Source organism: Poecilia formosa, unplaced genomic scaffold, assembly GCF_000485575.1.
Source record: "Poecilia formosa unplaced genomic scaffold, Poecilia_formosa-5.1.2 Scaffold113, whole genome shotgun sequence".
Taxonomy (NCBI): domain Eukaryota; kingdom Metazoa; phylum Chordata; class Actinopteri; order Cyprinodontiformes; family Poeciliidae; genus Poecilia; species Poecilia formosa.
The window spans coordinates 920,709-935,897 of NW_006800052.1; the positions used below are offsets into that span (position 1 = coordinate 920,709).

Below are 15,189 nucleotides of genomic sequence, written 5' to 3' on the forward strand. Positions count from 1 at the left end.
ACTAAAATAAGTGGTTGTTTTTTAAATATTGGTGGAACAAACTTGTCATTTTTCAAAATGCGATAAATTCAAAATTACTTAAAATAATGTACTAGAAAATGCAACTAAATACCAAGTTAAAAATTAAAGAGAAGGAAGATAACAGACCACAAGAATAAAAACAATACTACTCAGCAATTTATTTGAATTACCTACATTCTACATTCACAGCTACTTTATTGCTCACTCATATTAGAACGCAGCTAGTGTTACAAAAAAAAACTAGTAGTGATTTCTACACTTCTACAACAGTAACAGTAGGAATGTCTCAGTATCAGAAACGTTGGTAATGCTCAGTGATGGAAGAGTCGCAGGCTGGTGTGCACCAGAGTGATGCCCAGCTCATTGCAGGCGTTAATCACAACCTCATCAGCAGCAGAGCCCGCAGGAGCTGCGATGAACTCCACACCGCTCTGCATACGGACAGACAGAAGAGACGGTTACTCTGCAAACTGGGCTGACTTTCACGCATGCTAAAGAGCGTGTACATGCTTAGAGTGCAATTTACCCGTTTGGCTCGATCTATGTTGTCTCTGAAGGGAAAGAAGGCGTCCGAGCTGACGGCGACGGCCTGCAGGGAGCTGATCCAGTTCTTCTTTTCAGTAGCCGTCAGAGACTCCGGCACCTCATCGTACATGGACTTCCAGACAGCCAGGTCTGGGCCCTGCAAGCATAAACCACACAAAAAACTTAAAAAAAAAACACAACATCAATTTCCGTTTTGGTCACAGACCACAAATCCTTTAAACTAAACACTCTGTTTTCTACTGCTAGTCTCACAGCTTGGGACAAACTGTAGATGGACTGAAAAGATTAATTGCAATGAATCAATTACTTAATCATCAACTAATTTATTAATCGATTCATCATTAAAAGGTTTATGAAGACTCAAAGGTAATTCGTTGAAAGAACACTGTACAAAAAATATAAATTTTGCATTTAAGATAAAAAAAACAACAACTTATAAATATGTACTACCCAGAACTCTTCAAATGAGTTTCAGCATCACCTGGTTCAAATTGTGTAAAAAAAGAAGACTTACCTTTTGCTATCCAATTATAAAATCGCTCAAACAGATCATACCTGCACTGTATTGACTTTAAGTTAAGCAAAAAGGCTTTTTTGCATGTTTATGTTAGATGTATTCTTTTTGCTGCATAATTTGCTACAAACGATGAAGCTAAAGGAATGCCATTATTGCAATCTAGCCAAAAAAAAAAAATTGTTCAATTCCTTTTCTAAATAAGGAAATAAATATTTGTTTATTTGCATCTTTTAACGTATTTCTAATCTGCAGAATGTGTCAGTTTTCTTATTAGATTAATCGTCAGAATAATCAATCGATTAATCATATACAACAATCATTGGTTGCAGTGAAATCATGTTTTTCTTGTTGCATCCTGTTCTTCCTGCACAGACACACACACACACACACACTTCTGAACTGATGAAATGCATGCAGAGCAGAGCTACAAAAGACATGGTGGTCATCTCCTCCTCTTCTTCTTCCTCCACCTCCTCCTCCTCACCTCGCCAACGGTGTCGCTGACAAACTGGTCGATGGCGTTGGCCATCTCTGCTCGCTTCACGCCGCTGCGAAACTTCATGCTCAGAACACGAGGGTGGTGTCTGAGCCACCAGTTGTCCGCCTTGTCACCCGCCAGCCGCATGCAGTGGATACGAGACTGCTGACCGGCGCCGATGCCAATGACCTGGACACACCGCAGGCGAGTGGAAAATTCACGCCGAGTCGGATCATTTCACTCAGTTTCCTGCCTGGACTCACCTGTCCGGCTTTAGCGTAGCAGACCGAGTTGGACTGGGTGTACTTGACAGCGATGGTGGCCACGGTGAGGTCACGCAGGGCGTCCTCAGACAGCTTGTGGTTGAGGTCAGAGAGCAGTTAGCGTTGATCGCTCAGGCCGTGCAGGTGAGCAGCGGTGCATCGCAGAGACTCACCGAACCCTTGGAGACAACATTCCTGAAGAACTCCTTGTTGATCAGAGCGTCGTTCCGCTTCTGCTTGAGGTAGAGACCAAACAGCACCCTCACCTCTGTGTTGTCAGGCTCATAATCTGGATCCATCTGGAAGAAAGGAACAAGGTGAAAAAAAGAAATCGATTTTATTTAACAGGAAAAACCATTAAACAGAAGCAAACGCAGCACTGGGCTTTGCTTCAGTGTTTTTGTTACTTCTTCGATTATGTAGGAAGTTAAAAACACATTTTCTCCATCAACAGACTTGAGGAAAGCAGGGATAAACTGGAGCTGCATTCTCTAGTGAGACTTGTGCCGCATTCACCTGAAGCACGCAGTAGTTGCCGTTTTTCTTTCTCGACAGAATTTTAAGTGCCTCCTCCTCATAACCAGGAGCTATGATGCCATCCGACACCTGAAAATCACCAGAGCGAAACAAACAGCGTTACATTCAAAATAACAGTCACCTACTCGTATTCGTTTCTTTTTTATTCACCTCTCTGGATATAATCTTGGCTGTAGGAACATCACAAACATCCGACAGAGCAATAAAATCCCCAAAAGACGACATTCGGTCTGAGCCTGGAAGGATTTCATTGACGTCAATGGCACGCAGATTCAAACACAAAATACTTTACATCGATAGACTCTCAGCCTGTTTGACCTCTTGCTCTTGCGTACGCTGTGGCCAGAGGGGTGAGATCCTTCAGCATGTCATGGACCATGCACACTTTGGCTTCCTCCTCACTCAGAGGAACTCCTACTGCAGCTCCTGCAGCGAGGAGGCGGGAAAAACCATGCAGGTGAAGCAGCACAGACATATTGAGGAGCGGCAGAGTGTCGTCGTCTCACCGGCAGGGCTGACGTGTTTGAAGGACGTGGCAGCAGCCATGCCGAGGGCAGCCTTCAGCTCTCTGACCAGCTGCCAGGCGTTCAGAGCGTCGCAGAGGTTGATGAAGCCCGGAGAGCCATTTGCCACTGAGGGACAGAAAATAGTAGAGCTCAAAATTATTCAGATGTTTCAAAAAATATTTTCATGGGAACAAAAAGTTTGTTGCAGGAAATGGTGTTCCTGTCGCCGAGAGCATTACTTCATGATGTAAAAAGGAGCATCAGTTCACAAAAGATAATCTGTTTTCAATTGTATTAAAGTTGTCAGGTCAAAAATTGTTTCTGCTTAATATTAATTGAAAAAAATACAGCAATCAAATCTTGGTGTTTTTCTTTGTTTTCCTTTGATGCGTTAAAACTATGAAGTTTGATATGCACATCTATAGTAGTTAGAGAGAAACTTGCATTGTGTTCAGGTTTTCACACTTTTAAATTTGAAATTAAAATATTCCAGTCAGCTGAGCTGTCAGCGATGTGCCTGTACCCTTGAGCGGGAGCTCGGAGCGCAGCGTGAAGATCTGAGCGGGGGCTTGGTGGGGGTTCATGCCGTAACGGAGGGGCAGCTGGGACACTCCGCGACTGTACTGCCCACGGAAGTAGTCAGATATGGCCTCGTCATACTGCGCTGTGTGTGTGAAGGCCTGGAGAGGGAATCAAAGACACATGCATGAGCCTGGTTCACATTTAAGAATTTGACTAAAAATTCACTTTTTGCCATTAATCCACCCAGAGTAAAAACTGAGGAAAGTATTTTTGTCTGCAAGCTTCACCAATCAGTTACAGTTAAAGTTCAGGTGCCTGAAATGCTAAAGCTGTGACCTCTTACAACACCTGTGATAAAAAAAAGTTTACTCTGGACTTTGTCCTGCTCTGACCATCACCTTTTCACATGCACACACAAAAGAAGAAGAAGAAGGAAAAACAACATCATATAGCCCCTCTTTATGGATTTTGTTTTTCCTGACCAATTCCAAGTCAAACACACACAAAATCCATTCATTTAATTGCTTTCATGTCATCAGATTTCAGAAGTCATGAAACAAAATGTTGAAATGGTCTTCCAGTTTTAGAGCGTGCCGTAGCTGCCGATTTGGCATCTAGACTCAAAATATATGAACTCAATTTTGAAATGTATAACTCTTGGATTTGTAGAAGATTTGTGTAAAAGAGTTGGAGTTTATTCAACCAGATGCATCTCAAGTATAAGAGTTTGTGAAAACCTGCAAATGTATTCAATTGTTTGAAAAAAATAAAAAATAAAATTAACTTTAAGGGGGTAAAAAGTTAATGAAGTGGTGAACTGGAGAACTCCTTCAATCTGCTGCATCCTAGAGGTACAAATGAGCATCACTGAAGATCCTTCTGCAGACTTTATAACCAAAACTGTTCTAAAGAAGATTTAACATCCCTGCTATTGTTTGCACAGCTGGTATTTTTGATTTTCTTATAATTTGCTTTTCTTATCTCTAATTTAAATGCAAAAATATACGTATTCATTTTGTACATTTTTAAAATCCAATTATTCTGCAACCTGCAGTCTCTTTTATTTTGTAAATTTGTCCTGACTGCACAGTCTCTCTTCTTATTTATTTTTTTTGTTACTAGTACAGCTGAAATTCCCCACTGAGGGGCTATAAAGTTTATTTCTATTTCTAAATCACAGAGAAAAGTTTTAAAATTAAGTTGTGATGAGCCTAATCAAAGATAAATCATGTCATTTAAATGTAAATGCACATGAAAAAAAATATTTTCATCATTATATTTTTATACTTTAGAAATTGGAATGAAGAAAAAAAATGTCCCCACTCTCAATTTTATTTTCCCCCCAAACGTAAAGACATGGAAAATGGTAAAAACAAAAAAATCACACAATTTTCTAGTATTTCCAAGAGAGTCTGAGCCCCATAAAACTCTGTTATCACAATTTAGTTCCTATTAAAATAAAAACTAATGAAAAAAAAGACAAACTTAGAAGAATCTCAGATTTTAAAAGGAATTAAACGGTTTTTTGTTGTTTTAAATGAAAGACAAAAAAAATAAAAATCTTAAGTTTCCAAAAATCTGAAAAAATAAATAAATAAATAAATAAATAAAAATATTGTGGTGCAGGACAGAAAAACAAAGCAAGACTTTTCATAAACGTGTCAAAACTTGAGTCAATTAGAAACTTCTGCATTTTAAACACAGCAAACGGAAAATAGTGGGGGAAAAAAACCCGAAAATGCCTCACTTTCAGAGCCAACTTCCTGCGGGTTTCCAGGGTCGTATCTTTGTCTCCTGAATCCTCCATCTCCTTGGCAACCAGCGAATAGTCAGCCGGATCGCACACAATGGTGACCCGAGCGTGGTTCTTAGCTGCTGCTCTCAGCAGAGTTACACCGCCTCAAGAGACACCAAACGTTCAGACTTCTAAGCAACAACTGTTGGTGGTTTTACTTCAAAATGTTCATCTTACAAAGACTGCATGAAGGCTCTCATTAGCTTGACTTACCAATGTCAATCTGCTCCACAGCGTCCTCCACAGTCACATTTGGGCTTGAGATTGTCTTTACAAAAGGGTAGAGGTTGCACACCACCACTCTTTAAAGAACAAACAGAAAAACAAGTTCACTAATTTAATCAGGAACATACTCAAACTTTATCCATTCACAAATGACAAGAATTAACATTGAACTGATTAAGTATGTACGGGTAGCAGCTCTGAAATGCTTCCCCGTTTCGTTTTATTGAATATCAGTGAAAATGCAAGTTTGTATATAAAAAATACTTGGACTTTTAATTCAAACCTTTAGGCTTACATCAGTTTTGGGAACAAAGATGTTTCAACAATTTTAGTCATGGTGGACCAAATTTGTGAAATCAATTACATTAAGGATCCAGTTCCTTTTTTTTGTTTGCTTTTTATACAATAATAATCAGCAGTAGTCAGTTCAAGAACCCTAAATGTTTAGTGTGCATTGCTCTCATTTCACCGACTTCTGCTACACTTTTCTCTAAAGCCTCATACAGTAAATTTCCCCAATTACCCTTTTCACAGAATCTACTGGTGTTGAAATAAGCAATTCTCTTCACAGAACTTCACAACAAATTTATTTATTTTCCCACCAAATCAGTTCCAGAGGCCCCAGCACGATGTGTCTGCAATTTAATCATTTTCTGCTGGTCTCAGTTAAACAAGAGTCACAAGATGATCAGCAGTGCTTGCTGATAACATGCGCATGCACTGCCATTAAATCAGATGAGCTTGTGAAGTGCTTCAAAGCCACAAGTTGCAGAGGATGTTTGATTTAAGTCAACCTTGCAACAGTTTCTCATCTGCTTTTAAATAAGTGAAAGAACTGTAGAAGGTAAAAATACAGATAAAAGACTGGATGTGGGTTTAAATATTGGAGATGTTCCCTCCTCACCTGACCAGGCTGTATCTCAGTTTCTCCATGTCTGCAGAGTCAGAGGCGCTTTTCCTGGCCAGAATGCCTCCGTGGACAGCAGGGTGCAGGGTCTTCACTCTGCCTCCCAGCATCTCTGGATGTCCGGTCAGCTCAGACACATCCCTGACACACAGGTTAAAAAGAAAAAGAAGAAGCGCCCTCAGCACAGAGCAGATTTGAACGCAGCCGAGGGGTCCAGCTAAACCACCAACCTGACAGCCAGTCCGGCGTCGCGCAGGGCTTTGGCTGTGCCTCCTGAGCCCACCAGAGACAGGCCCACATTCACCAGGTGTTTGGCGAAGTCCACCAGTCCAGTTTTATCCGACACACTCAAAAGAGCTGCAATGACAGAGACTCGTTTAAAGTAAGTGCTTCGGCGAAGCAAAAGCTCTGCACGCTGGCTAATGCTAGCTGCTTAGCTAGCTCTGCGCGTGTGGAAGAGAAACACTTCATCAGAGGACAAAGCTTGAATAGAAGTTGGGAGAGAAAAAAACACCGAGCTCTTACCGAGCTCTGTGGAGGCCATGTTCACAGCTGCAGTGTGAGGAAACGCTCGGTCTGGATGTCAAGCTGGCTCTTTCTGCAGAGGCTGTTTCACTTTCAGTCAGCGCTGAAGAGCTAAACCAGCAAGAGACAGGGAAGTTTTCAAGCTCTTCACAAATTCATCATGTGCTTCCAAACTCCAGGGAACCGCCCATCTGAGGTCGGCCACCGTAGGGCGGCCAGTCCCACAAACCAAACGCACCCAAAACGAACCAACGGCGCAGAAAATGTGCATTTTCACGCAAAGGGTTACGGAGTCCGACTGGTGACATGGGAGAAACAACATAGAAATCCTGGCCAGAACTTCATAATTGGTGCCAACGACTCTCATGTCACCAGACGAGCTCCTTTAGAAGTGGTTGGGAGCGTTTTTTTTTTTGTTTGTTTGTTTTTTTAGCTTTATTGTCATGTTATAATCAAAGCATGTATTGCTTTGATTCTTCCACGCATATTTGATAAATCCTTCAATCGTTGAATTCAAGTCTTTATGCAAAACTTCAGTTTTTTAAAATATGAAGTCAAAATTTTTCCATATAATCCCCATATTCTTGTCTCACTGATATTTTTGCCTCATACCTAAATAAATACATCATGTTTTTGTTGTTTTACATAAAAAAAAAAAACTGCATCAGCTCGGAGTCAACAAAATTACAAAACAGACCAACATTTTATTATAAATTTTCCTTAAAACTACATGAATAAAAAAAAAAACTACATAAGGCATGAACATTTCAAGGACCAATAAGTAAAAATAAATACATCTATGTGACAATAAAAAATATTTATATATATTACAACAACGTTACTGAGGAAATAGTAAAAGTAAAAAAAAAATACCACGTTTTAAAAAAATTACTGAATAATTTTTGAGAGTGTCTTCTTTTATTTTTCCACCAGAGGGCAGACAGAGCTCATGTACGAAAACTGTGAACGAATGGACGTATCTGATTAGCAGCTTATCAGATGCATAGTATAGATATTGCAGTATATCTATGAATAAATAAATAATTTTTTTTAAAGTCTCTTTACATAATCGAAACTTTAAAGAAAAACAATGAACTTTACCTGACGAACCATGCTGCGCTGAACCAGTGATGTAAAGAACAAGGAATCTCAGCTTTACTTTTCTCTATTTGTTGATTCAGTTAAGTGTTTCTGCAGATAATCGGGCACTGAAGGTTACGCTGACGTCGAGATTGGCACCATTCTCATTATAATTGGCGCGACACCTGTAACGCATATTTCCCACAACAATAAATGACGCTCTATGAATACATTCTCCCCGCTGACGCCTCTTCAATAAACTTTACTGGTAAAAAAATAAATAAAAATGCTGCATTTTCAGGCTTTCGAACAGCGTTTTAAGTCGGACAGATGTGGATTTATTGGGCACCGCAGTACTTGTCCATTAGTTAAGTGACAGGACAGGGCCTTGAGAAAGCAGCAGCAATACGTGTGATTACGTTAAAAGATCGTGCAATCTGTTCATATTTACGTAATGAGCTCGACGTTTTGCTGATTGATTAAACCGCGGGGTGTAAATATTTTAAGGGGCCCCTGATTTATAATCCAACAAAGCAAAAAGACGCCAATTTATTTGTGTAACCATGAAAATGGGGGTTTCTGGTAACCACTCTGACATCTCAGAGGTGACTTGAGTGATTCAATAGACCGTGAAACGTTTTTATGGTAAAACACAGGCTCACTATGCATTATTGGTTCAAAAATGAAAGAAGTGATGGAGCCGTCAGCACTTTCGTCTGAGGGCCGTCGAGAAAACTGACAGCATTATCAGCACTAAGTGTAATTTATGCGCAGGGATTTTTATTTTATTTTTTATTTATCAACGTGACGCCTGAATTTGGATTAAATTACAGGATGAATAGAATCAATGGCATCCATATATTGCTCTTCTGCCTTATCAATTAGCTGTGATTTTTGTTCTGTGTCAAAGGGGCCTTTTGTCAAACAGATGACAAGTCACACAGCTATATTAGGTCCTATTGATTTGCATGATTTTTCATCAGCCTAATTAAAAAAAATACACACACACTCAGTGGTTGATTCATTCCAGTCTGCTAATGAAGGTATTCTTTGTATTTTGAGTTAAAGGAAGAAAAATAAAAGATCTTTAGAAATCCTCTCGTTGGAGCTGAGACATTTGACTGAGCAAACTATTCAAACTATTCAATCAGTCAGATGGATTTTTGAAACATAAATTTGTGTTGAATACAAAGTTTATCCTAATCATCAATTTGACTTGAAAATCACGTTTGCTTCGTTCGGTTTAATTGTTTTGTTTTCCTGCAAATCATTTTTCAATCAGAAGTTGTACCTTTGTGAAAGTAACCACACCCAACTGATTCACATCTTTGAATCAGCTGGATGTGGACAAAATGTGTGCTTCAGTGTTCTTCCTTTCACACTAAGATATGTAGTAAATTCATGACGTTAACAAATATCGATGTTTATTAATTTTGATGGAATCAGATTCCATTTTCATCTGGTCTAAGGATGTGACAGGGTCCCCACTGTGCTCTCAGTGTATAGACATTTTGAATATATATATATATATATATATATATATATATATATATATATATATATATATATATATATATATATATATATATATATATATATATATATATATATGTATGTATGTATGTATGTATGTATGTATGGTGTGCATATTATTTGCTTTGCACACTCAATTGTCATTTGTAGGGACGTGTTATGAACATTTTACCAATGGCAGAAGTCATTTAACTCAGCTGAATAATACATACTTTATGTATTACAGAGGGAGATTCAACTATTTGATTTTGTAATAACTGTTTCTATGTAGCTCAATCCAGACACATGCATGGACACTGGAGGCAGCTGCAGCCATGCAGGAATGAAAGTGACAGCTGAACTGTTTCTGGTTAATCAGATTTAGGTGCAAACACAGGGGCAAAACAAAGCATGAGTTTATATTCATGCACCTTTTTGCTTTTTAAAATTTTCAACATAAATCTGGACATTTATAACAGGTGGATGTTCACTCTGAGAGCCATGTTGCATATGTGAATTTGTCTGCATGTTGTGTGGTTGCTTTTGATTTCCTTCAGCCTTTTCCCACTCTATAAAACACAAATCATTTTTAAAGGATTGGTCCTTTATTCTCCATTCACAACTGTGTGAATGGAGAATAAAAGACTGGGTTACCAGTGAAACTGAACGAACAGTCTCATTGGCAAACAAGATAACAAACTACAATTCCAGTTTTTAAAGAAACTTGTTTTTTGTGCTAAAAAGAGTCAGGATCTTCTATGAAATCATGTAATCTCACATGTGGTTGTGGTCTAACATGGGGTGAAAACACACCTCATCAGCTGTACACCGACCTGCTCCTTAATCACACTGGTGCCCAATAAAAGTCTGAGTCAGTTCAGCTAAATGTGCTGTTGCTGTTAAAAAATGGCCTTGTGTGACCGCTCACCATTAGGCTTTTGATTGCTTTGCTTCCCTTCATTAGTTTAATTATTTGGCTATCAGTAAACACCTCCTAGTAATTAATATCTGGAGCCTTTTGGTAAATTGCAGCTGATGTGGAAATTTTGATGTGCATTACACAACTGCAGGAAACAACCAGCAGGAGTTTTTACAACAGGCAGAGTCTACACAGAAACAAACATGGTATTTCTATTTGGCATTTGTGTGGCTAACAGGTGCATAGAAGTTGTAAACAATCAGGGTTTTTTTTTTATATATATATTTTGTTCACCAATGAATAATGAATGAAAGTGTGAAAACAGTTGAATAATTTCCAGTCGTGTGTTACTTTCGCTTTTTTTATTTCACAGTTGTACCACAGACAAGTTTGACATAAATACGATTCTAATTAATCTTTGCAACCATTCAAATAAATTAAACTCATTCACTTGCATGTCAGCGACAGGAACGGATTCATCAACGTTAGCAATGACAGACAAACAGTGATATTTACATTAAAACACGTGACGTTCACGTCGCAGTACCATGCAACCTGTTTTACCTTCGTGGCTCTTGAACGCAGCACAAGCTGTTTGTCCTCAGACTGTCTTTACATCCTTCATTTACAGAAAATGTGTTTTTATCAGGGTTGAGCTCCAGCTGTCAGCAGGTTTAACAAACAGGATGTTGCCAAATAATAAGTGACATATTTGCAGGATGATAAAAAGCTCATTTTTTCACATGCTACCCAGTTTACAGTACATAAAGTGATTTTATTCAGATACTAATTAGTCCAGAATGTGCTGTGTTAATTATTAGTGTGTGTGTGTGTTTTTTTTTCTTAAAAAAAAAGAAAATACTTTTTTGATGGAAATGAAAACATACATATTTTTCAGATTTGGAAACTGTTTTTTAGAGTAAACACAAACAGCTGCTTTTTGAGCAGTTGTCCTGGTAGAATCTCTGTAACATTCAGGGTCTTCCTGGGGTCTCCTCACAGTCCTGCCCCAATCTTCCGGTCTCCTCCTCCTCCTCCTACCTGAACCCCCTCCAGCTCATCATCAGAGAACGGGCTGAGGGGGTCGTAGCCAAGCTTGCTGCGGTGCTGCAAGAAGTCTGTGGACCGTGATATTTCAACTTTGTTGCTCACGGTGATGCGATACCCATGCTGGCTCCCGTCCTCCTCCTCTTCTTCTTCCTCTTCGTCTATCTCGTCGTCCTCCTCCCCATCCTCTCCATCCTCCAACCCGTAGTCTGCCCGTCTGCCGTCCACATTTAAACCTCGTCTGGCCTCGTCTGTTTTGTCGCTGGTTACTTTTCCTCCACCTCTAAGCTGCTCCCCCTCCGCCTTGCTGGAGGCGGATGCTTGCTCCTTTGCTTTCCTGCTGCGCTTCCACTTCATCCTCCGGTTCTGAAACCAAATCTTGACCTGCAGGGGGCGAATGGAACGTGATAGATATTTTTAATACATTCGAAAAATAAGATCTGTATGACAACAGTTCAAACAATTGAATTTGTAAAGGAATTGCTGGGAGATAAATTTTATTTTATGTAATTTCATTCTTTTTTTTTAATTTTCTGTTGGCTCAAATCTCCTTTGGAGAAAAGTTCTATCCTTCATTTAACCCTGCCACTGGTAAAATGTAATACAAAATGTATTTTAAGCCTATACGCAAAGAAATGACGCAGAATGGTTCTAGAGTTGGAGGTCATTGACAGTGCAGACTGGATTTATGAACAATCTAGTCCTTGTTGAAATCGTGTATAAAGTTTCATGTTTGTGTGAATTATTGGTTGTTTTTAAGTCTGTGCAATATTTTAAAGCTTTTATGGTAAAAACAATATATTGACTTTGATATTTAAAGCTGTAAATGAATTTGGTTTTACAGTTACTCTTTCTCCGCACAGTGTTCAAAGGTTGGCCTGGCTGTGACAGGCCAAAACAAACCGTTAGAAATCGTAGGAAAGCCTTGAGATTTAGCCACAAAAATCCAACATATCAACGTTAAAGGCAATAACACGCAGCAGCCTGGAACGAGAACTTTCCACGTGTTTGCGTTTGAAGACTTTCACCCTGAGGCACGATGAGCTCAGAAGCCAAACCTCCTGATCGATGATGCCGTCTCACCTGCGTCTCGGTCAGCATCAGGGCCGTGGCCACCTCGAAGCGCTTGGGTCTGGACAGGTACTTGTTCAGTTTGAACTGGTTTTCCAGCTCCAGGAGCTGCTGGCTGGTGAAGGCCGTACGAGGCCTGCGACATTTCCCCAACAGGCCGGACTGAGGGCCTGCTGGAAGAGGAAGAGCATCAGTTGTCAGTCACATATTTCAAATTCTTGCTATTTGTCTCGAGAGCAGCAAACAGCTTTGGTATAAGGCGTATTTGAAGTTGGTTACAAAGCAAATTTAGGTTCATTTACATTTTCCTTTATATATCTAAATATTTGGAACAAACACAGACACCTCTCTTAATTATAAAACACCAAGGACATGAGAAGTTCACTGTGATGCTGTGGGTGGGAACAGGGACACATATGCCAGCACTCTGTGGCCATCATTAACTATAATAGCTTCACTGCAGTTTATTGTTGACGGGGGACGCAGCAGAAGCGGGCGCAAGGGCCATAAAAACGCAGGCATGCCATTAACTTAATGAAAATCCAATGAAGGCTTTTGGGGTTTTATTGATGAACTACAGTACGTTTTAGGTGTTTGTTTATAGTTACTTCGTCACACAAAGACAATTTTCATCTTGTTGGCGTTTATAGAGAAATAAATGAGACAAAATTAAAAATATGACACAAGGATAAGCAATAAAAAAAATGGAGACGCACTGTACAGTGAGAGACGTAGGGGCTTGCAGAGATGGAGCACTACAACTTCAAACTCTGGAGGAAATACTGTGCAAATATTATTCTTTGAAACTAAATAAATAGAAATAGCAAAATATTTTTTTATTATTATTTGTATTTCCTTTATTTAACCAGGTAAACCCCGTTGAGATCCAGATCTCATTTTCAAGAGGGACCTGGGATTATGAACAAACAGTAAGAAAAAGTAAGAAAAATAAAAGGTTAAAAGGAACATTTATTAATTCAGAATTTTTTATTTTATTTTATTTCAAGTGTAGATTGTGCAGCTTTGAAAAGATGGAAAGAAAAAAAAAGAAACCAAACGAAAAAACATCCCAACCATATAATAATAATAATAATAATAATAATAATAATAATAATAATAATAATAATAATAATAATAATAATAAACTATCCCCGATGTCTCAGAAACATTATAAGCAATATCCTCTATTTTGTTTTTCTTGGAACTTTTTTGCCTGTTTTCTTTTCAAATTTTTAAAATTCACGTTTTGGGTGGAAATAAATCTGCTCACACTTACAGGTGTAATCCGGCATCCGCGGCATCATGATCCCGGCTCGGATCCAGTGTTCCAGGGGCAGAGATCCGGCCATGGCAGCCGCCTTCAGGTGCTCCGGGTAGCCCTGTGTCAGCTGCGTGAAGCCGGTGTATGCGAAAGCTGGGTGCTGCCCTCCCAGAGCGCTCAGTGGATACATCGGTGCCGGGTACATACCGGGAATGCCCCCCGGTGTCAGAGAAGCCAGGCCTGGGTGCGGGAAATTTAGGACGCTCGGTTTGGGGATTATTCCCGTCTGAAGGTGAGCGCTCCGCGGGGATGGGGTGTCTGCGCGATGGCAAGAGACCGGGCTGCTCCCGGGGCTGTCGCTGCTCAGGCCCGGGGAAACGTCTCGACCGCCACGGTGGGTCTCATCGGCGAGGAGAGCGTCGATTCTGAAGTTTTTGGACTTTTCCATGTCGTCCTAAGTAAGTGGTGAAACTTTGAAGCCTTTGACGAAAACAAGCTGAGAAGGTGCGCACCTGCGCTGTGCGTCAGCACGCAGACAGTGAAGCCTCTTCAGTGAGACGTTTTCATACAATTAGTCTGGGAGCGAGCAGGGGAAAAAGAAAGAAAAAAAAAACATTCATTAACGAGTTATCACTATTTCAACGCTGTTTTATGACACTTGCATCCAGTCATCCTTTCTTCTTAAGCGCACTTCACACATATCGCTCTGCACCATTAAAACTACAAAGGTATGCGGCTCGCCACCATTCGCCCCTCTCCACCTCGGGGGGGCCGGAGCGAGCTGGGATTGGCTGGAAGCGGAGCTGCTCCGACGGGCCTCTAATCAGCTAATTACTCGCTCGTTTCTCCCCCCCAGAAAGCATTCAGAGTGAGGTAATGTTCAACCCTTGTCCCGCCTGCAAACACCTTCAACTGTATTGAAGCGCGGGGGTTACATTAGAAGATTGGGCACTTATATGTTCAGTCGGACTCTCCCAAGATTGGAGCGACTCGGCACAAAGAAAAGATGCTGCGGAAATCCTCCTCAGCAGCAGATTCAGCATCAAACGGGCCTTCGGACTGCTCAGAAAACAATCTGTCCATCATTTAGGTTTTTAATACGAACGCTTTGCCTCGTCTCATGCTAAGGGCATACCATTTCCATTAAAGTTTACGATCAAGAATTGCACACAAATCGTATAAAACTGTAATGACTTGGCAGAGGAGGCCTTAAGTTAATTGGCCTCCCGCTTAATGTGGACTAATGCCATTTTAAGACTGAAAAAGTCAAAGGGCGTCAGCGAAAGATGAGTCTCATTCAGTGGTTGCTGGGGAAATGACAGAAGGTGATGGATGCCTTAAATCTCTCCAGAAATGTTTCTTGATGGTGCATCACTGACAAATTCTCTTCAAACATCCCTGAAGCTCCTTCACGCAAGGATTTGTGTCGGAAATGTCTGCAGCCTGCTTTGAAAAAA

The 15,189-nt window shown here is 40.2% G+C and overlaps 2 protein-coding genes across 2 annotated transcripts; both read right to left on the minus strand.

The window, feature by feature from the left end:
* Positions 1-155: 155 nt before the first annotated feature.
* atic (5-aminoimidazole-4-carboxamide ribonucleotide formyltransferase/IMP cyclohydrolase) lies at positions 156-7,100 on the minus strand. The gene is made up of 15 exons (XM_007560117.2): positions 6,843-7,100; positions 6,548-6,674; positions 6,315-6,458; positions 5,399-5,487; positions 5,138-5,289; positions 3,392-3,548; positions 2,869-2,994; positions 2,681-2,788; positions 2,513-2,598; positions 2,342-2,431; positions 1,999-2,124; positions 1,826-1,918; positions 1,569-1,751; positions 548-703; positions 156-452 (listed from the first exon to the last, which is right to left on the minus strand). The coding sequence occupies exons 1-15, from the start codon at positions 6,859-6,861 to the stop codon at positions 333-335; spliced, it is 1,776 nt and encodes a 591-aa protein (XP_007560179.1). The 5' UTR covers positions 6,862-7,100; the 3' UTR covers positions 156-332.
* Positions 7,101-10,708: 3,608 nt separating this feature from the next.
* On the minus strand, positions 10,709-15,113 carry mnx2b (motor neuron and pancreas homeobox 2b). Its single transcript, XM_007560120.2, has 3 exons — positions 13,748-15,113; positions 12,484-12,644; positions 10,709-11,784 (listed from the first exon to the last, which is right to left on the minus strand). The coding sequence occupies exons 1-3, from the start codon at positions 14,178-14,180 to the stop codon at positions 11,350-11,352; spliced, it is 1,029 nt and encodes a 342-aa protein (XP_007560182.1). The 5' UTR covers positions 14,181-15,113; the 3' UTR covers positions 10,709-11,349.
* Positions 15,114-15,189: the final 76 nt, after the last annotated feature.

Coding starts and splice junctions, on each gene's coding strand:
- atic (XM_007560117.2), bottom strand. Junction 2,789..2,868: donor CAAACACGTCAGCCCTGCCG/GTGAGACGACGA, acceptor TCCTCGCTGCAG/GAGCTGCAGTAGGAGTTCCT. Junction 1,752..1,825: donor GCTACGCTAAAGCCGGACAG/GTGAGTCCAGGC, acceptor CGGTGTGTCCAG/GTCATTGGCATCGGCGCCGG.
- mnx2b (XM_007560120.2), bottom strand. CDS start 14,180: ATGGAAAAGTCCAAAAACTTCAGAATCGACGCTCTCCTCGCCGATGAG. Junction 12,645..13,747: donor GCGGATGCCGGATTACACCT/GTAAGTGTGAGC, acceptor TTCCTCTTCCAG/CAGGCCCTCAGTCCGGCCTG. Junction 11,785..12,483: donor TGATGCTGACCGAGACGCAG/GTGAGACGGCAT, acceptor CGCCCCCTGCAG/GTCAAGATTTGGTTTCAGAA.